Source organism: Pholis gunnellus (genome assembly GCF_910591455.1).
Source record: "Pholis gunnellus genome assembly, chromosome: 11".
Classification (NCBI taxonomy): Eukaryota; Metazoa; Chordata; class Actinopteri; order Perciformes; family Pholidae; genus Pholis; species Pholis gunnellus.
In genome coordinates this window covers 4,109,014-4,132,376 of record NC_136538.1, presented here as the reverse complement: position 1 = coordinate 4,132,376, position 23,363 = coordinate 4,109,014, and the positions used below count along the sequence as shown (strand labels likewise).

General features: G+C 41.4%; 1 protein-coding gene across 1 annotated transcript in view; it reads right to left on the bottom strand.

Annotated features, from left to right (window-relative positions):
* The window catches only part of slc24a3 (solute carrier family 24 member 3), a gene marked incomplete at both ends in the record, with an annotated part of 86,662 nt that overhangs the window by 48,163 nt on the left and 15,136 nt on the right, over positions 1–23,363 (bottom strand). Inside the window, one exon of the mRNA XM_079168836.1 lies at positions 10,928–11,053. Coding sequence (XP_079024962.1) covers positions 10,928–11,053 — 126 coding nt within the window. The remainder of the gene's footprint in view (positions 1–10,927; positions 11,054–23,363) is intronic.

Here is a 23,363-nt window from a genome sequence, read left to right as displayed (position 1 = left end):
GTTTGGTGCTCAGGTTTGGTGGTGAAGTTTGATGCTCAGGTTTGGTGCAGGTTTGGTGCTCAGGTTTGATGCAGGTTTGGTGCTCAGGTTTGATGCTTAGGTTTGGTGCTCAGGTTTTTCTACGGAGGACTGCATGGGTGTGTGTGTGCATTTAATGTGGGGCGCTGGTGTGCATATGGAGGGTGATCCATTGGCTTTGTTATTACAAAATCACATAACAACATCCCCAGTTGGGTTCAGCATGACGATCAGGGCCATTTTCCATATCTGTAACCTCGAAAGGATTTATTAAAAATAGCGTCCAATCAGCCTCTGGACATTCATCACTACTGTCAGTGGAGCTGGATGCTCACACTCACCACCAGCCATTGAATAATTAACTGTGACATGTTGATAAATGTCACAGGGCATAAAATCAACTCACAAGCTCATTTTTATTAAATGGCACCGTAGGTGTATGTGAAGCAGCTTGTATATTGGCGAATGTGGCTCAGTGTTAGAGCAGGGTCGTCCTTCAATCAGAGGATCGGTGGTTCGATTCCTGGCTCCGCTAGTCCATATCGATGTGTCCTTGAGCACTTAACCCTAAATTGCTCCCGTAGCTGTGCCTACGTTGTGTGAATGTTACATTCATATATGTTACATTCAATTGAGGAGAATGTTACATTCATAACCTTGCATGGTAGCCCCTGCCATCAGTGTATGAATGGGTGAATGATGACATGTAGAGTTAAAGTTATACCATTTATATTGGAAAAATGTAGTTAGGTTTGGGTAAAATCAATATCGCAATCATAAAGGTGACATATAAAAGGAAAAAGCATGTTTCCATGGTTTTTCAACAGGAATAAGTTTCCCCGGTGTGTCTAGAGTAACCGTCTTCTACTTGATGCTGGATATAACATCTTATGGGGTTCATGTGCCATAGAATCACCTCCAGCTAAGTGGCCATGAAGCACTACTGACCTAGTAACGCGGCAGAGCAAACATGTTCTGTTGTTGGCTGTAGGAATGTATTTAATTACGTTTCATACTGTATTTAGACAAAGTTGTTGGACAGATTTGAATTAAGAGAACAATCATTGGTATGATTTATCCTTGGTAACGTGAGATATCAAAAATATTGCTTATGTATTGGTACAAAATGTAAGTACATTATGTACAAATGTTTGAAATGGCACACAGCGTATCATTGAGCTTTACATTTACATACACAAAAATACTTCTAAAATTGAGTATTTATTTCAAATTCGTTTCAAATACTCAATTTTTGAATCAAATCCTTAAACATTTTTTTTTTAAACGTAAAACTCACAGTGAAAGTATTACATTTTTTGTCGCCTCTGGTGTTATTTCACATCCACGGCAAAAGGACATTGCCGACATGACTGTCCCTGAAGGCTGCAGGCACCAGGTTTGAAAGCGACAAGGTCCGATGGAATTAGAGGGTGAGCACGTACTGTATGGACTAATGCACGCACACACACACAAATTCACAGCCACACATCAACGGTCGCTGAACGTTTCCCCTGACACCTTCACACCTTTCTGTGCTGTACGGCCCTTGTCAGCAAAAGGTGTAGCAGAGGGTGCGGCTCCAAACCAGGTTTTGTGATAATCCAGGCAAGCAGACTGCAGTAAAAAACACACACACACACACAACAGACGCTGTTGAAATCAGACACCTCCTGTGTAGCTGGCCCCGCCATTACTCTGCTGAGTAATATGACATTTAAGCCTTAATCTCCATATGTGTCTGTGGTTGGGTTTGTGTGTGTGTGTGTGTGTGTGAACAGTACATGTGCCCATCGGAGGACAAGTAAGTGCAGTGGCAGACTATGCATAATTTACACAATGATGTATTGTGTGGCTTGACTTCCTACTGCATAGGTGGCAGATTCAAGCTAGGCGTCAACCTCCGGTTCTGCCAAGTGAAGCCAATGCTTAATGTCTTAAAACTGGCATTCTCTCTAGTGTCCATCAGGGGGTGACTCCTCTGGTTGTATAGAAGTCTATGAGAAAATGACTCTACTTCAGGAAACGGTCTGGAAAGATCACTGCAGACCCATCACACCCTGGATACAAGCTGTTCAACTCCTCCCCTCTGGTAGGCGCTACAGAGCTCTGTACGCCAAAACCACCAGACACAGGAACAGCTTCTTTCCACTGGCCGTCACTCATGAACAATTAATCAGACATACTGCACGACTACCTCTGTTTGCACTACTACTACCACTTGCACTATGACCTCAATTCCATTGTTTATAAGTGTGTGTGTGTGTGTGTGTGTGTGTGTGTGTGTGTGTGTGTGTGTGTGTGTGTGTGTGTGTGTGTGTGTGCACACTTTTGGGATATATATTTATACTTATATTGTATATAGCTGTTAAATGTTTATACCTACATCTGTTCTACTTTTTTGTTCTTTATATATTTTTTCTTGTTTATTGTAAAAGAGTGTTTGTACATTGAGAGCAGAGAGAAAACGGAGCCAAATTCCCTGTATGTACATACATGGCCAATAAAGCTGATTCTGATTCTCTCGGCACATTTTTTACATTAAAAAGATCCCGCAGCACACCAACAACCAAAAAAGTTACAAAATGACACCTTTTAGCCTAATACAGCATATATGCCAGGGCCCACATAGCAGTCGACTCCGGGGCGCCGTCAGGTCGGCAGATCCGCTGTACTGTTGCACTCAGTTCGGCCATGCGCACAGGATACGGGCCACCCACGGATCGCACCGTCAAAAGGGGGGGGGGGACGTTCACCTGGTCCTGAACGCAGACAAACCTGAGTGGAAGTGGAGCTTTTTGAGAAACGCCTTAAAGATCCCTCCAACTCTCAGCTGAAGAAGAGTGGTGAGTTTTTTTGTTTTATGAAGCATCTCAATCAAATCTGATTCAATTTTTCTGATTAAAATCAATCTTGATTTGAACTATTCTATATTAAATGTAATTAACACTGGATAATACCCTGTTTGATAAATGTATTTTAAAAAACATTCATATATTAACAGTTTATTAACATATCAACATATCAGATGTTAACAGTACTTTTTTGAATGAGGGAGGCTGCGTTTGCACGGTTGAACAGGCGGCCATCGGTTACGTTAATCAGTTTGTGCAGCTGCAATGTTAACATGAATAATAGAGGAATAGTCACTGTCATTTTCCATGTGTGCAGCTTAGGGGGAATATTGTCTTTTTTTAAATAAAACTGCATTTTTGGTGCACGTAAACGTAGCTAGTTCACATGTATGTACAGTTTCGGGGAGAAAGTATTTTCTGTATTTTTTAAATACAGAAATGCAGAACTCTAAAAATTTGAGAGAAAATATGAAACATTATATTAGGTCCAACAAATAAAATGACATATTAACATATTGTTTTCCTATTGTGCTTCCTCGTTGAAGAAAACTAGCAAGCCGTAATGACACCAAACTGAGCGATAAAGTAAAGTGAAGAAATAATCATGGATAACAATATGGCTGTTTCCTGACTTTATAAAATGCAACGACATTTGGATCACCATATTTCTCCAGCCGGTTTCATTCCACTGAAAGGGAAAGCAGTGTGATTCTACATCTCCATTATCTGCCAGGGTTGCTCTCCTTGATAATGTTCTCCTTTCCCCGTCTCTGATTTTGGATTATTTTTCGTGCTGGTGGGATTCCTTAACAGAAAATGAAGTGACAGAGATCACCCCACGCCCCCCCATCATCATCCACTCCAACACACACTCACTCACACACTCACACTCCCAGCCGGCCACAGTCTCTGACATGCCAAGTGAGCTTTCTTGGAGTGACAGATGGCTTGGTAAAAAATAAATCATATAATCACACACACAGGCGCACACACACTCACATGGAGGACAAACATGTAATCGGCTCCTCAATCGGTGCCAAGCTTCATTCCCTACGTGGAGCCGGCATCGCGCCCTCTCTCCTGCCCTCACCCACGGACTGTGTCCACACACGGGGGGATGCATGACCTCCCACCAGCTAGCCTTTGGACCAGGGACGGGCTCTGATTTCCCGGAGTGTAGCTGTAGCTGTTGTTGCGGCTAAATAAATCTGCCTTTTAATTAGAAATCCACCACTTATATGATGGATATGTTGCAGTAAGACCGACTTATAGAACGGATCAATCCAACACTGATTGTCAAAGATAAACAACTGAAGGACAACACAGTTTGAATCTGTCTTTCCACTGACTGCAGATTATTTATAGTGACCATCTATCCAACACTTTGATGCAGAGCAGGAGGTCATTAACAGAACAACTAATATAAATGTGATATATATACACAGTATATAATTGTGGTTTATTATTGGACCATTGGGAATAGATTAGGCTATTCCTAATGCTTAAACCTGAGTAAACCGCTGATGTCTTGTCAAAGTCATAGCCATGCTAACAGCAGTGTTATGAGCTAAATGCTAACGTCGGCATGCTAACGTCTAACTACAAAGCAATGTCTGTATGTGGGTGTGTCCCTCGCATATCTTGACAACAGTTCATCTGACCTGCTTCACACTCGGTGGCTGTATTGCTCGGGACACGCGGCACTTTCAATATTAACACATTTGGAGTAAAAAGGAGGCATTATTAGCACAATGTACTTAAATTAAGGGTGGAGCTTTCAATTGTAATATGATGCTGGATAGTTAAATGAATAACAATGCATCATATTTGAATTGTTATATTCTGTGTTGCCGAATCTGAATCTACAATGTAACCAGAAACATTAGTCTCTCAGGTACTTGAGCGCTACGATGTTTACCTCTGAAGTAGAAGTACACAGGAAGTACTATTCAGTTGAGTTGCTTATTTTTAGGTGATTTGGGGGCCGTTTTCTGGTTATTTTGGGGTGCAATGTGTTAGCATAGAAGAACAATTTAATACTTTTTATATCTAAACATCGTAATAAATCTATAGCTGTTTGGGGCCATTTTAGTTGGGGGGGGGGCCACATGCCAAATGGTAGAGTCTGACCTTGGGGTTGTTGACCCCAGAGTGTTCACTGGTGTTTCTGGATGTGTGATGCAGCTATATCGTGGCAGGCATACTGCTCTGGACCCAAACAAGATGGCACGTTTTCAACTAGCTCTGCTCTCACGCTCACAGTGACAATGGCTGTGTCCTTAATCGGCCCCCTCATTCATTCATGAATGTTTTCAGAAATTTGGGCTGCCTCCATTCTGCAAAGCTGTCTCCAACTAGACTCTCACTCTGCCATATGGTTCATTTTGCCTCAGTGTGCAGTAATGGAAAAAGGGAAAATAGTCCCATTAAGTAGATAATTAGCTGCATGTTAGGAAAACCTGCAGTACACATGCTGTTTATCGTGCTGTGCTGTGTCGAGGCAGCGGTTTCTCATGTGTTCTTGAAAGAATGCGGGCGACTGTGGCGAAGTGGATAGCAGGGCCGTCCTTCAATCAGATCGGCGGTTCGATCCCCAGCTCAGGCTCCACTAGTCGCATGTCGATGTGTCCTTGAGCAAGACACTTAACCCCAAAATTGCTCCCGTAGCTGTGCCTACGGTGTAGAATGGTGATAGAATCTGAATTGTAAGTCGCTTTGGGTAAAAGCGTCTGCTAAATGACAGTAATGTAATGTAAGAATTTACAAAGCATTTGACTTTTGAGAGGCCTGCAGCAGGAGACATTCAACTGAATTTGTTTAGAACCGTAGCAGTAATGTTTGTAGGTCATTACAATCAAAAGGTTTAGAAAAGGTCCTAGTCCTTATCAATCTTTGTGCACTATCAACATATTTTCTATATTGTATGCCAACATGACATGTACATATGCACCTTTAAACAGTCTTATTTGGAGGTGCTATGATGATGCTGCAGTGGACTTTATTAAAGCCATTGGGTTGACTCTTTGGCCGTATAGTAATGCATGACAAGAATCCAAAGTATAAAGGGTTTATCCTCAGGAGAGCGTGCATTTACATTCTGAAACTTTCATTGTGGAGATCGTATTTTGATATTTTTCTTAAAAGTGAAAGTTTTGGCCGGATGGTCACCGGAAACCTAGGGAGTGATCTTCAATGGATATGTTTCATGGATAATAATATATTTTTTGAGACGCCTTATCACAAACAAAAGTGTTGCCCTTTGATTTGCCACATACCACAAAAATGGTCTTCTTATTTTAGAGAGCACTAATTAATGAACCTTTAAACAAAAGTGATGGCTTGAAGCTAACCAAACCCGCATTCATGATCACCATACTACTGTGAGAAATCTAAGTTTAACAGCACCCCTAGTGGTGGATATAATATGTCACAATATATTTACTGATAGAATATATTATATGTCTACAATATGTTTAGGTGTAGAAGCTTTAAACCAAAGAGTATAGTCATTAGATGTTTTGAACACTGTAAGTATAGTCATTAGATGTAAGTATAGTCATTAGATGTATTGAACGATGAAGGAGATTAGATGAAGTGGTAGGAGAGTGAGGGTTAGCAGGATATGTCCATATGAGCCAAGCTGAGACACCGACATCAGGAAGGAATGGACGCTACTGCAGTGGAGGAAGGACATGCCGGCTTCAGAGGAGGCTGGACTATTGGGTCAGAGGGCAAGGAGGAGTCCGAGGGATTTCAGCCAATCACTGAGCTGATACGAGACATTTTCAACCAAAAAGACTGTTTCACTGGAGAATCTTCAGAACTCACAACTTCCATTTTTATAGCTAACCGAATTTCGTCGGACTGTTGGGTGGAACTCGTTTGCTCTCTGCTCCATGGAACATATTGCTATCGATAGTGTAATTCAGTTTGTAAATTATGAAATACTTTTGATTATAACTCGAACCGCCTCACCTCTCTAATTGTTTTCACATATCTGCTACTTTTAGTATGTATTTGATGGTATTTAGTGTACTGTATCATGTTGTGTTTTATTAAGCTGCCCAGGGACTACAGATGAAAATGAGCTCATTAGCTAATTCTGGCACATTAAGGTGTAAGCTGAAATGTTGATTAATGTGTCTCTGGTAAAAAAAATGTAAAGAAATATCAGCGTATTGCAGATATATCAGCATCTGTGTTTGTGTCGATCGATATGTATCAGGTCATTGCAATTGTGTCTCCAGAGACACTCCAAACGATTCAACTTTAAAAAAATCCTTACTCTAATTCATGAAGAGAGCAGAGAGCAAAAAGAGCGTAACCTTCTTAATGAGACAAATCCTTTTTATGCTTGATTAAGACTCGATAGACTGAAATCAGAGCTAACGTGGAATTGATGAGGCGGGTCAAGAGTCTGCTGGACTTCCAAACCTATCGCTGCTGTTCATGATGGAGCCTAATTGAATTAGATGAGAGTAGATATGAGTCACGACAGACAGAGGTCATTGATGCCACAGCACGCACGCACACACACACACACACACACACACACACACACACACACACACACACACACACACACACACACACACACACACACACAGACAAATACAAACACAGATTCTGACAAGGCGGAGGTTGTAGTTTGCGATGCGTGAGCAGAGAGAAGTGTAAACTGATGCGTGGTCGGAGCTGAATGTGTGTGCGTGTCGGCGTTTGACCTCAGAGAAGGATGGAAAATGACAGAAACTAAAAGTTGAAGCCATGCCCGACATGAGCTGGGAAAAAAAAACCCAATGTATGCACCAGTTGTTTGCTGCGCATACATTGTGTGTGTTTGTGTCTGGACTTCTTCCAGGCTGTGTGAGCGTGGATGCGTCCTCGCTGTCTGTACACTGTGTGTGCGCTGAGACGAGAGGAGTTCAGTTCCATCGATCCGACAAATTACAGCAGCAACAGAGGAATGCAGAGGAGCGTCTAAGAGGAGCCTGTTCTTCTGTTTAACCTCAAATCAGTCAGTCACTATTCACCTGCACAGGTAACCAAACTGGGTGGGATTAAATATATACATATATATATATATATATATATATATATATAACTAAGCTGCTACGTATCCATTTGAGTGGTGACATTTTCTAATGTGCATGTCTTCCATTTAGTTTTGAGTTTTGTTTGGCGGTCAGTGCTGCTGCTGGTTGGTGCTGAGCTTCATCTGTCAATCAAACACCTCTGAGGTTTGCTTGATGCTCCTTTTTCTAAAATTAACCAAGATAGGTATTTCTGCTTAAAAGAGGATTTATTTTCTTAAAAAACAGCAAACTCACTTATTAAAATATCAAACAGCTCAAATGGGACAATTTGCTTATTTTCTCTGTTAATCGTTGCAAACTGAGAATCTTTGGGGTTCAGTTGTTGATTAGACAAAAAAAATAAGAGCATAAAGATGTGACGTTGGGCTCTGGGTTTTCTCATGTGGTATTATTCTGGCGGCAACCTCCGGTTCTGCCGAGTGAAACCAAGTGTTAAATGAAGGGAATGAGTTCACCTTCAGCTAGTAATTCGAAATGATTTCATCAAAAAAAAAGATTAAAAAAAAGATTCCCAGGGTCCGAAATGAACATTCAGGTTCTGTTTTTTGACACGATTAATTGAAAAGCCTAAGTCAGCATTTGTAAAGGTGCAGACATTATAAAATATGGATATTGACTATTATAAGCTTCTCAGAACCTGGGAACTCAAATTAGACAAAACGTCCTCAATTTGAGTTCTGGGAGGAAAAGTTTTCTCGCAATAATTATGAATTTTGAATCATTTCAGACATTATATCACCACGGAAGAGTTTAAAAAAAAAAATAATGACAAATGTAAAGTCCAGATGTCTGATCAAATTGTTTTGCTGCAGATACTTATTATTGATCGTCCATATTGTTGTTTGATTACAGCACCTGGTCCACAAGGATCCACAATCACTTATTTTTGCCACCGTCCCAAAAATCATTTCAACGTTCTGAAGTCAGTAAACCATCAAACTTCCTAAATGTTATCCTTTTACTCTGTTATAGTCATTTATAGTGTTTTTTAGAGAGAGAGAGGAGAGAGAGACAGACAGAGGTGTAAGGAGTCCCCTTTCAGTGCAGGAGAGCAGAATAATCCCTATTAAGATAATTACTGTTTCAGCAGACAAAGCGTAATTAAACAGAAACAGCCTATAAACTATGCTCCGTCTAAATTTAAACTCAGATTCAGTCAGACTGCAGGATCCGGTGTCTGTGCACCCCGAAGTGCAGGCGGGAGGAGCGCATGTGTGTGTGTGTGTGTGTGTGTGTGCAGGCATTACACGGGGGTGGTGTGTTTACAATGAGATGAAGAGAATACTTGGCAGGACGTCAGCCTTGTAAAGCCCCAGGATTCCACATGGAAAACACACACACAGACACACACACACACACACACACACACACACACACACACACACACACACACACACACACACACACACACACACACACACACACACACACACACACACACACAGACTAGCCCACAGAGAAAACAAACATACGACATGAAAGAGCTTTTGTACACAAAAGGAAGAGACTGGCAGACACGCGGTCTGGAGGATTTCTACCTTTGGAGAAAGTTTGTGTTTTTCATCAGCTGTTCTCGGTGCTGTTCACTTTCTTTTCATCGTCGGTTTAGCTTCTTCCACAGCAGCTCTCCTGAGAGTCTCAGTGTGTGTGAGTGAAGGTGAAGGGAGGTGGAGAACTGTTCTTCTTCTCTCATCATACACTAATTTAACCCTCCGATTCCCAAAACCCGCCGCTGGGGTGGAAAAGCATGTTTTCTTTAAAACAATCGCCAAAACGTTACAGTTCATCAGCCAGAAGCTGTAAAAACCGTCATTATTGTCAGATTTTCATGTCCTTGAACACATCATGTGTGATGAACGCTTCCGTCAGAGAAAGAAATTCAACTTGTGTTTTCTTCTGTTTCTGTGTTATTCTGCACTAAAGACATGTTTGAGTTCCCTCTACTTCTAGCCATGATGGTTCTATTTCCATAGAGGAGCAGAATTTACATATTTCAGTGAAAATCAAGGCCATAGAAAGAAAAATGTGACCGGAGCAAAGAACGCCCTAAAATGGCCTGGGGTTCAGAGGGTTAATAACCACTACTACATTAGGAGAGATTAAGTTCAAAGACTAATTCACAAAAGGACTGTGCTGAATCTGCACTTATTAGGCAACAAGAAACCATGAAATTCTCAACACAGCTGCAAATGAGAAAATAAGGAAATGTAACGAAAAATAAGGTTATTATCTAAAACAATGAAGAAATCATTTCAAATGATTTCTTCCCTCTTAATTTGGTCACAAACCAAAATACTGTACAAAGACAACTGACCTGAAGACAGCACTGGAGGAATGTCCGTGATTAATAGAAATCAAACACGAATATCTGAACCAAACTTCTTGGCATTACAATTCACTCAAAACCAAACTCGTGAAACTCGTAGCGGTACACACACAAGTGACGGCAAATCCATCCAGGAGGAGTAAAAACTCACTTAAAAAAAAATATTTTCTGGTCAGTTAATTCTTGTTTACCATCGAGGCCAAGAGTTCAAGGTGAGGTGCAGTACTTCATATACACATTTTGTGGGTGAAGTATTCCTTTAACAGGACTGGGCAACAACACCTGGCCCGTTTATGCCCAGTGGAATAAACCAGAATGTGGCCTCTGTGGTAGCGATCTACAAAGATCCTGTGACATGACTTCTTTTATAATAATAATAATGTCTTTTTATTGTCATATACATTTACACATACACAAAATTTGACCTCTGCATTAAACCCATCCCTTATAGGGAGCAGTGGGCTGATGAAAAGCGCCCGGGGAGCAGTTAGGGTTCAATGTCTTGCTCATGGACACTTCCGACACATGACACGTCCCAGCCAAAGATCGAACCGTCGACCTAGCGGTTACCGGACAACCCTCTTAGCCCAGTGTGTCATGGCCGCCCCTTTACAAGTATCTCAGCTACTCCCTACCTGGTTCTGTGCAGTTCTTTGCGGGCTCCGAGTAGAGCTTTGACTCGTTGTCGTAGACCTCTTGCAGGAGGTGTCGGCTCTCCCACCTCTCCCCCTCCTCACCCACAGAGCTGGAGACGTGATATCCTGAGAGTCGGATAAAGAAAGAAAAAGAGAAAGCGGAATGGTTAGACTGGTTTCACAGAGGACTGCAAACAAACCAGCCAGACAAACCATTAGTGGCAGGCAGCTCTATCCTGAGGGCAGTTGTCTCGGTGAAAGACACCGAACGCATCACGTTGTGTTCGAGAAACTTGTTTTATGTAACAGTTTCACAGAGATCCCACGTATTTGTTATTTCTGCACATGAACGTTAGGTAACGGCTAAAAAAGACGCATGTTCCTCATGCACAAACGAGCTGATGGATGTGACGCACAAGCTCTTTAGTTCCTCAGTTAATTGACATTCCTGAATACCCCCCCCCCAGAACGAAAGGCAGATGAGACATGCGTCTTGTGTCACCGCGCTTCCTGCGGGAGCATTAGCTCTGCGAGCCGCCGCGAGGCCGATCATTCCAGCTCAGTCATCTGGGTCACGGTATCCTCAAGCACCCCCAACCTTTCGACCCATCGCCTCACTCCCACCATGCACCGCAGCGTGCCGGGGCGTCTATAAATAGAGCTGAGCTCGACTATTTATATATTATAAACGCAGAAACATGAATTGTTTTGCAAGCAGCCGTGTCACGAGGCAGACGGATGTTCTGGAGTGACTGTTGTAGCTGCTGTATCATGGCAGGAATATGCTGGAGATGGACTTGGAAGCATTATGTTTAACTAATTACTGGGAACACCAACAATTATGCTGAAAAGTGGATTCGATCGTTAAAACTGTTGTTTTTGTCATGAGTACTTCCACATAGGATGCGAATGTTAAAACGGACGAAAAGCAACGTCATTCTTTTTACAGGACGAGGTCGTAACATCAATAAAGGCATCAACCAATCATGTTGTGCAGAACAGACATTTTCAAAACACTGTAGAGTTCAACAACAAGGAGGCTTTGAGTCTGAACCAGGTGGCAACCTCCGGTTCTGCTGAGTGAAGCCAATGCTGAAGTGTCTTAAAACCTGCCTTCTCTCTAATGTCCATCAGGGGGCGACTCCTCTGGTTGTATAGAAGTCTATGAGAAAATGACTCTACTTCTCTCTTGATTTATTACCTCAGTAAACATTGTAAACATGAGTTTATGGTCTCAATCTCTAGTTTCAAGTCTTCTTCAATACAGCATGATGGTCCATTTAGAGTCAAACAGACCATAAAGCAGGGGATGCTTTAGGGCGGGCTTACAGTGATTGACAGGTCTCTACCAGAGACGTATACGGCGTCTCTACGTCCTCCTCCACATTCCAAATATGATCACTTCTGTTCATTGGTTGCAAAACAACATGGCGACAAAATTGCAGAACTCAAAGCTTCAAAGCATCAGTCCACAAACCAATAGGTGACGTCACGACGACTACGTCCACTTCCTATATACAGTATATGGTCAAAACCAAGAACGGCAAACATTATTGCTCCTGTCAAACTTAACAAATGCAGCGCAAGACCATATCCACTCTTTCCGTTCTTGCCTTTCACAATAAAAGCTCTAGACATATACTCTACGTTACTGTTCACCATGAGTAAATCCACTCAATAGATTTCTTATCGTAGCTGTAGCTCTGGTCAACAGGATCCCTGTAGTTGGTCTTCCTGCACCGATCCAGTTGAATGGAACATTCTGAGTAGTTTGCATGTTTGTGTGACATATTTGAGACAACCGCCTTCACTTTCACACTAAGTATGTCTCTACAGGATCAAATATTTATGACTATGAAGTAAGATTAAAACACGCAGCTTATCTGCTTCATCAGGGCTAGCGTGGGTGTGGATTGATCCGATTTGATTGTGGCTGAACAATCCACCTCATATCTCTGGATTGAGATCAAAACCCTGATTGGTGCTCGGCAGTATGAAATATCTTTCTCCAGCTAATTTGCTTCAATCAGATTCTATTTACTTGCTTTGCCGTCTTCCTCTTCTCTGCTTTTGTTCGCTCATTTCTGCATTTCTTGCCGTGTTAGCGACACCCGTTGGGTCAGTGGAATGGTGTGTACCGTGTACCGAGTGGACAAGACTGCTTTACGGTAATACTTTGTGCATCAGTAAAGTAATGACATAACTTGATGTGTAAGGTATCGTATTTGCTGGATTAGTCCCAAATAGATACTTCCCTCTGATTAGAAAAAGAACTGCCCTCTGTCAACAGGGACACCGTTTCTGGAGAGGGTTCAACCATCTGATGTACTGAAAGCATTCAACGCTTTGAGATTAACATGCAAAATACCATTTACCACCGTCAAGAGACCAAACCTGGAGAAATAAGGCCAAAATGATCTGCATGACTAGATACAATCAGAGGTACGTGAACAGAGCTTTACCGTCAGCTGCGAAAGAAATGTGGATTTTATGTTAAAAACACAGCCAGCTGTGCAGAGACACTTGCTTGCAGTGTGTATTGTTCTACAAAGAGAACTGAAGGGTGAAATCTGCCAAGCTTCATCAGTGCAAAGCTTCCATACAGCTGTGACGCCTTTCACCCTCTTACTGTATATGCTCTTCCCCTGAGCCAAAGCTTCTGTCTGTGTGTGTGTGTGTGTGTGACATTAGTAGAAGACATTGAACTACTTCACAGCTGGACACTAGTGGTGTAACGGACCACGTCGAACCGCGATCGGTAAGGATCCCCCTCACAGTTCAGCACACGCGTGAACCGTGGATTAATTCCACAGTTGATCGTTAACCATCAGAGTGTAAATAAAGTTTTACTGCCGATCGTTCTCCTCCAATATTCAGTCAAACATGTGTTTCTAGTCTCTGATCTCTGATAATGTTTCATTGTAAACAACCAATCAGTGTTTAAACCAACAGGAGGAGAGCTAGTAACGTTAGCAGCACCGCTAACGGCTAACCAACACAGGTTCACTTCAGTTACATCATGATGCCTTCAGGCTCTGCTCAGTGAACATGAGTACTGGCTGAAGGTACATTATAACGTTATCATGATGTGTTCACATGTAATCTGTCAAATGTAGTTTTGCTGATAAACTTGAATAAATCCAGTAGTTTGAAGATGTTTTCACATGAATATAAAATAGATATTAGAGATAAATTATGAGCTGTTTACAATAGCTCTAATAATACATCATGAAAACTACTAATGACAATATTTCCATAGCATTTGAATTGTGTGTTTTCATTCATTATAAATGACTATAACAAAGTAAAAGGATAACATTTAGAAAGTTTGATGGTTTACTGACTTCAGAACGTTGAAATGATTTTTGGGACGGTGGCAAAAATAAATGATTGTGGATCCTTGTGAACCAGGTGCTGTAATCAAACAACTATATGGATCATCAACGATCAATAATTCGTATCTGTGGCAAAAAATGTGATCAAAGATCTTACATTTATATCGACTCCCTTTTTTCTTTTGTGCTGATCTGATTTTTGATCCGATCCAAACCGGGAGTTTTATGATTTGTTGCACCACTACTGGAAACACACTCAACATTCTCCTCTGGAAACCTCTCTATCTCACCATTATTCTCACGGGAGGTCCTTTATTTATTTCTCTTTTTTCCGTCCGTTTCTGCAAGAATATGCTGGTCCATATGCAATACCAGGCTGGGCTCATCCAGCATTTGTTAATACGGTGCCGTAATTCATAGATGTCTCACGTAATTTTTCCATATGATATCCAAGTAGTCTTGAACGAGGATGTACATAAACACAGAATCACACAGCAGGCGGGCGGAAGTTGAGGTGGATGGATCCAACAGACGGCGATCTTCCAGCCAGGAGACCGCTGTCCGCTCCTCGTGTGGAACCAGAAGTCAGAGTTGAGGTTTTTCGTCACATGTATTACCTACAGTTCTAACGGGTGAAGTAAGGACCCAGGAGCAGTACGACAGACACAAGGGAGCATTTCAATCGAAGCTTTATTCTCTCCTGGACACACAACAGGCAGAATGAGCACAGGGAAACAGCGGCAGGATCTCGTGAGACCTAGTGAGTGCTGGAGGTGGCTGGTGGTCCAGTGAGGCAGAAAGCATCACCATGGCTGAGGTTACTATGGTGATGGAGGAGGTGCATGACATAACAGTGAGTTACTCACGCACACACACACACATACGCATAACTGCAAGCACATGCTATGGGATGTGCTGTGCGACGCCGTCGGTCACAGACTCAGACTACAGTTATTGTAGCAGGAATGTGAGTCATGATGATCAGAATCATGTGAAGGGCTACAAATGCTCCTTCTTATTCATTTCAGATTGTCATATTCATATCTAGCTGTGGATACTTACAAGGCATTCTAATGCACAGTTTTCAGAGTTGAGTATTTGTCCTTTACTGGGAAAGCTTTGTGATGAACACTACAGCACTGTCTTTTCATACCACGCTTTCATGGCTTTTTTTACTTGGCCGGTTTGGGCAAGTGGGTCACAAATCTATCTGCCCAAAGTCATTTACACATTTACACCTCCAATGCTTTTATTTTCTGTGTCCCTAAACTGCCCTCAAACTTGAGGTCAATCTTCATGCTTCTACTGTATTGTACCTCACTTTTTCTATTATTGTCTAATGTAAGATGAGGACAACAATCGGACATAAAGGATTTTCTTTGTTTCCAAAGGAAAATGGCTACAAAATGTGAGTAATCCAATCAAATTAATGAAATCTATTTTCTCATATGAATTTAAGAATACAAATAAAAAGCCTATTCTAACATAAAACAATGAAAAGACCTCTATGGATCTCCTCTGCCTGGTTTCATTACCCCGGACAGCACCGAATCACTCTGAATTATGAATGTTAATGCATAATGAATCATGATATTCCTTAGTTAATGACCTATTTGTGATGGAATAAGGCGTATATCAAAAAAACACATCGTCAAAAAAATGATGCGTTCCAATTCTGATTTGGACGTCAATTACCGTGGCAACGGTCGAAGCTTCGAAGCATTCAGGGTCGGCCATATTGGTTCCAGGTTTAGGACAAGATCGTGAATTGGGTTTAAAAAATAGCTACTCTAGTTATCTATTTAAAGTATGGAACCAAATCAATGAGCTGAAAGACGCAGTCGTGTGATAATTCTCCGTGCGTTAGCATACCTGCAAACTCATAAGAGGTGGAAAAAGGTGACAAGCACCCAAACCCTGTCGGGGGGGTGCAGGGGCATGCTCCCCTGGGAGAATTTTATATTAAATATGAGCTTTAAAATGTAGCATTCTGGTGTACTCTGAGAAGAAAAGACGACATTTACTTTAAGCAAAAAACGTATTTATCATTAAGTTATTAATCAGTATTTCAGCTCTAGTTGAACAGCAGTACTACTGCCTGTGCCAAAGCACACTGTATATAATCCATCGGGCTGAATAATATTTTGTATAAAGTACAAAGGTTTGCAGCGCTTCACAGCGGTGCCAAAAACTGCGCAAAACGTGTGGCCTGATCGGGAATCGTGTGGTCTGTATTTTTGGTGGTCATAAAAGTTCTGACGTATTTCGCCGAAAAGCAACAAGTTTGCAGGTATGGTTAGTCACCCCGAGCGACGCCTTTCACATAAGTGCACCTTTACATTCAGAGAAACAGATGATCGTATTAAGAGAAAGGGAAAAAGAGGATGTTGCTAGATTGAATTGATTTCCGACAGTAAGGAGCCAAGATATGCAGTACCTGCAGGAATCACCTTCCGCATATAGATCTCGGTCGGCAGCGTGTGTATATGACATGTGTGTGTGTGTGTGTGTGTGTGTGTGTGTGTGTGTGTGAGAACATTTCAGGGGAATCATCATGGGAGCTGGAATGAAACTCAAAAGTACATGTCTGGATGCATCTTTCTCCCCACTACAGTTCATCCATTCATCTCTCACTAAAGCAGAGTCCTATATTGGCCGAAGTTTATACATCCGAGTCGACCCCATAGCGCTGCTCATGTCATGGTATATTAGCCACTTTGTCTTCATTGGCGTCGTTTGGCAAGCACGTGTGTGTGGGGGGGGGGCCATCATCAGTCCATATTACTTTTGTGCGTGTGTGTGTGTGTGTGCGTGCGACTGAGAGCTAGCTACAACCTCGTCCCTGGAGAGAAAAGAACCAGGCCACGAGCACATGGCTCCTAGTATATGTACCGTGCTACACGTGAGAGCTACATCCTCGGCTCCCCATCATAGGACATCCAATATCTAGGTTATGTTATGTATGAATTATCATACAAGGCTTGCATTATACATACGCAAATATACATAAATATACATACGTGATTATGCTTCTCCTTACATTAGCATCCAGCACTTGGTGTTGATCAAAGGAAACATTTCTGTTTTACTTGTGGAATGAAGGTCACCGTACCCATAGTGCCATGAGACAAGTATACAATACTTCACAGTACAGGAGTCTATAATGGCAACATGAAAACTCCAGTAACATGCATCTAAAACAAGATAGTTTAGAGTAGAACTGACTAACAATATGCTGAAAATGCTTTAAAAAACACATAAAAAAAGAACATTGTCTTGATAGGTAATATATTCTATAATGTTGCATATAAGTTACGAGATCAAGATAAAGTAGTATCTGCGCTGAGGTTGGCGCTAGAGGAGGGGCTATGGGGTCGATCATATCAAAAGGGTCCATCCACTGGGGAACATGAATATACCGAGCAAATTTCTTCTCAATCTGCCAATTAGAAAATTAAATTAGTTTCGCGCACGTTGTTTTTTTCATGTTAGGACTTGGTAAAAGCTAAATGGAAAGGGTTCATCCTCTAAGGCAGTGGTTCTCAAATGGGGGTACGTGAAGGCACTCCAGGGGGTACGTGAGATTCTTTTCAAATAGATTTAAAATTAGCATCCATTCAAAAATCCTTGAAAAATAGTTATTTAATAAATATTCAATAAAATATAAGTGTAAGTTCATAAACAGGGAGCAGCATTGGAGCCGGAGACACCAACAGACTTAACAAACTGGTTAAGAAGGCCGGCTCCATCATTGGCTGCAAACTGGACACTCTGGAACAGGTGGTAGAGAGGAGGACACTGAAGAAACTATTATCCATATTGGATAACCCGGACCACCCTCTCCACCACCAACTGCAGGGACAGCGGAGCACTTTCTCCAACAGACTGATCCAGCTTCGCTGTCACAAGGACAGATACAGGAGAACATTCCTGCCCTCTGCTATAAGACTCTACAATAGATCACCTCTGGCCAGATCATCATTCACATGACTACAACATCGCTACATTGTTTTTGTTTGCTGTTGGTTGATTTTTGCACTGCTGTTAATTTATCTAGTTAGTTAATTTAATACTATTGTATTTCATTGTACATACTGTGCATTTTTATTGTTCTTTTCTTTTCTTTATATGTAATATGTTCTACTCTGTTATTTTATTGTATATATTGTGAATTTTTCATACTTAATATTTTTATTTTTACTCCGTTACTTCGTTTGCTGAAGTATATCTTTGCTGCTGTAACAAACAAATTCCCCCCTGGGAATGAATAATGTATCTATCTATCTATCTATCTAACCAGCTATCTATCTATCTAAATCATAATTAAAACAGTTTACTTCCATTATTTTTTATTCAATATTAACAACAAATAGAAGATATGTGTCTACTGGAGGGTTACATTTCCAGAGAAAACCAAGAGAACCAACAGGAAAATAAAATAAATTGTTCCTGTAGCAGCATCCTTGTAGTAAAAACACAGAATTCAGGATGTTATGAATCATGTGACATAACCAGCTGCCCCTATTCACTAATAAATAATAAAGACTTCTCTTCAAACAAATCCCCTTGTTATATGCAATGACCCTTCAGCTCTCGTACAAAAGTAACGCTTTCTGGAACTTGTGGTTAAACTACACATACAGTGATAAAGAGCGCGGTTACGGTGACACTAGATTCTGTGGTAACGGACGTCATGCATAGCGTGTTACTACCATCCACCCGCTTTCCTCAGTGACTCCATGACTTTAGCTTTGGTTGTAGAGTATTGCTGAGTCAGTAAAACCGTAGAGATCAATGTTGTACCTCAGGTCCAAAGTGTGCAACATAGCGCGAAAACCTCTGATTCTCAATGACTGAGTAGGGGAGCAAATCCATGGCAAGAAAAGTGTGAATCTACTTCATGAGTCACTTCGCCCTTCCCTAGTTGTGCTGAAGAAGAAGCAAGATGCTTCGATATGCTAGCTTTTAAGCCAGGGGGTGCCGGTCAGATCGTATCCATATGTGGCTGCATTTGACTGCACATTTAAGTGCAACTATGTAGCAAAGTTTGAACCAGCACTATTTCGGTCGAATCGACCATTGCGACAAATGTCTCCTCATAATGGAGATAACGGCGCACTCTCTGACGCCAAAGACTAAAAACTCACATTTTTCCTGTTCCTGAGAAGACTTTCTGAACATTTTAACTCTAGAGGGAGTTTTACAAAATGTCAATTTTCAGTGACCAATAGCGCAGTTTGCTTGCGTAGAAAAAGCACATTTATAACTTGCATTTATAAAGCTCCTTTTGAGTCTACGGACCACTCAATGCGCTTTAAACTACGTGTCGCCATTCACTAATTCATACACTGATGGCAAGGGCTGCTACACAATGTGACAAGCTGCCCCCCAGGACACAAATTAAATGTAAATACGGACAGAATTTGTTTGAGCCAGCGGATACTTTAGTTCACCTCTTTTTGCTTGTTTAGACGTTTAATAGTGTCATAAAATATCTGGCTCTTGAAACTGATTCGGATTTTGAAAACCTTCAGTAACCATCTAAAAGGATGCTAGTTTTAGCAACTTAAAATCAGTAGATGACTGCAGTATTCATTTTGAGACATAACCATAAAATCACTATGTGACATCAGACCGAGACAACTGGAATGTTCTACTGACCCTTAAAGGCCTTTTGTAGCCTTAAGTGGGGCTAATATTCCTGTATTTTGTCATGAGTAATTTCACACAGAACACAAATGAAATGTCAAAAAAGCGACTGAATTTTTCTGAGTTTACACTAACATACACTGTAGTGTTCAACAACACAGAGTGTCCGTAGTCCGAACCAAATACTCCTTTCAACCTCAACAAAGGCAGCGCCTATCAGAGCCACTCCTTCCCGTCTTACCTTTTAAACAATAGAGTGTTTTGTTTCTTGTGTCGTTTATTCATCAAACCCCCAGTGTATAAAGGCCTAAACACAGAGACAACACAAGCTAACAGAGCACGCCAGATGTATTTCGGACACAAAATCGTTTTGTATTATTGTTATTAAAAGGAGGAATGAGAAAAATCATCAAAGAAGCAAAAAGGATAGAAATTATTATCACTCCAAGAGTGATGCCATTTTTAAAGAAAGTCCTGTTTCATATTTAGGAAACACTAGCGCCTAAAAGAAATGATGGATACCTAATAATTTTCACTTTAATTTGACTTTTTTGACCTTTCGCGCAGACAACTTTACTAAATCTGCCCTTCCTTTCTGGCCAGGGGCAGTTCTGTGTCTCTTTGGATGAGCAACTCATCCAGTATGCATGTCACATACAATAACCGACACGATATCACCATGATGTCACGGTGTCTGAATATATTACATAAGCGACATGTTCCATGTTTCAATCGAGCACATGCGATTTAAGAAACATCTAGGTCCAGAACCTTTTTTTACTGCACAAATTCTCCTGCGCACTGCAACACAGACCAAATAATGTATGAGCTTCAGAGCAGAGTGTGTGAGAGAGGAAGGTTATCGCTGTGGACACACACGCACAAACACACACATTTCAGTGCAACTCGTCCAGCCAATGCAGAACTACTTCAGACAAGATAGTTATGTAATCAGGGTGTATTTGCCTAAATTGTCCAAAAATGGACTGAGGGGAAGTGTGTTCTTTGTGTGTATTCAACAGAAGGTTTGAGATGAACACATAACACAATCTCAGTTGGACAGAGCTTAACATGACTAAAAGGCAGTCTCATAATAACATGTTTTTTAAACTAAAATTTGTTATATAACTCTTTGCAGCATTTTCTTAAATGTATGGACTCACAAGTAGTCCAGATTAGGGCTGCAACAACGAATCGATAAAATCGATAATAATCGATTATTAAAAGAGTTGGCAACGAATTTCATTATCGATTCGTTGTGTCGCGCGATTATTGCGCCACTCAATAATGCCGTGTTCACACCAAACGCGATGAACGCGGCGCGATGCGCCGATCTCGCCGGGGACTATTTCTGTTCATTTGCATGAATTGCGCTGGACGCGCCGGAGAGGAGGCGCAGCTTATCGGCCTGAAAGCCGTTCAACTGTCCGCCATCAACCGTGGAAAAAATCACCTCTATTTCTGCCTAGTACGTGTTGTGGAAGTCCCAGATATCACGGGGAACTAAACGCCGTCATGTCTGGGTCATAACATAGTCCGGAGGAGCTCCGTGGATTTCATCGAGCTCACTGTGTCTAGCGAGCCACACGTCGGCTGTTTATTACAGCTGTATGAACACAAAATAAACTGATTTGGCTGTGATTTAACGGCAATAAACCGACAAAAAGGGACTCCGAAATAACTACGTAATGATGCCGATTTGTACTTGTTTTCTCAATGGAGCTCGGATCGATCAGTGCTAGGCTATGCTAACATTATAGCAGCTCCATCAACACTCACAATAACATCACGTAAATACGGCAGCATCTATTCATTGTTTGCACTATATGGTTTACACACACACACACATGTATACACATAGTTTGGTCCGGTCTCTATTGATATGAGGGGTCGTATAGCTCTGGGTGAACACAGACGGCTACAGTATTAATTTCCTGATTCAACAACGGCAGGACGTCAGTGATGACAGGAGAAAGATCTCAACGCTGATAGGCGTTGAGATGTGGCGTTGAGATGCGTGACGCTCCGAACAGCGTCACGCGATTTTTTCGGTAGTTTTTTTATCCGATTCATCGATTAATCGAAGAAATAATCGACAGATTAATCGATTATTAAAATAATCGTTAGTTGCAGCCCTAGTCCAGATGAGATATTACTAGTGCCTTAATGCTGTTGAAGCTGGTTTCGGTTCCATTAGGTATGGACAAGCAGAAACCCACCTGGAAAAATTGTTTGCCCAGTTACAGTTCGCCATCTTCGGGTCCTTTTGCAGCCACTCATTTCCTACTTTCCTGACGCTGTTGTCAAGACAGGCCAGTAAGTAATGTGGTCGACCCTCACAGGGTTTGCTTGTTGGTTCGACTCCTGGACTTCTATTTTGAGAAACATAGAAGTTGCTCGGTTTACTTTATAAATCTATAAATAACGGTGTTTTTTGATGCACCTGTTGGGTGTGTTAATGGTGAAGTACATGACTACTTGGAGAGCGAAGACATTTTGATGAACTTCTGAAAGCCACTTTCAGCCCATCTCCCAAAGTAGGAGATGTCTTAAGAACACAATACACAATATCCATGCCACTATAATCAAGCTAGCCAGACTGCCTATTGAACAGTGCGTTCTCTGAATGAAGAGCAGGCTGCAGAGAAGGAGACATTCATTATCTTTCCAGTGTGGAGATGAATATACTCAGCATATTTGTCTTTTTAATAGGAAGGGCTTTTCTAATCTCCACTATGACACGCTTATCTCCTACGGTCTCACAACACGCATATGCACACAGACACCTATGCAAACACGGACGCACCGATTGTTAAATTTGATTTAGAGTCATCAGAGAGTAAGATTAATCTGACCAGAGTAATTAAAAGCATTGTGGGTTGGGCTGGCCCTGCTCAGAGTAGTTGAACAGCACTGTGCTTGTGTTGTGTTGCCCTGGAGGCTCATCGCTGTAGGAGAGTTCAAACACAATGGAATCAACAAGAGTCACTCAGAGAATTCAGATAAAGCACATATATAAATCAGCAATCTCCCTTCTTTTGTCTAATGGGGGTAATATCTCAACCTGTACAAGGCAGGGTTTAGGCTTTTGTGGTTGTATGTCTCAAAGAAGAAAAGACGGATGCTGTCATTCTCTCGCATTTTACGACACTAAATTATATTTAGAGGCAGCATCAATAGAAACTAAGGCAAACTAAGTAGTACAAAATAGCCTTACTATGGGAGTTGAAAAGGTTTCAACTTTAATAAGAGTTGAAATGTCCAGAGAAAAGAGCATAAAACGTTGAGACTTGAGTTCCTGGTTGGTTTAGAAGTCTGTCTGACACAGTTACTGCTTGTTGATTGGGGCTAAGAGACGGATTCAATAACAAAATCCAGGGACCAAAGTGAGCCAGGAAGTTACTTTGCATCCAAGCACCACCTGCTTCTTGTCTTGGAGTGAGTGAAGACAA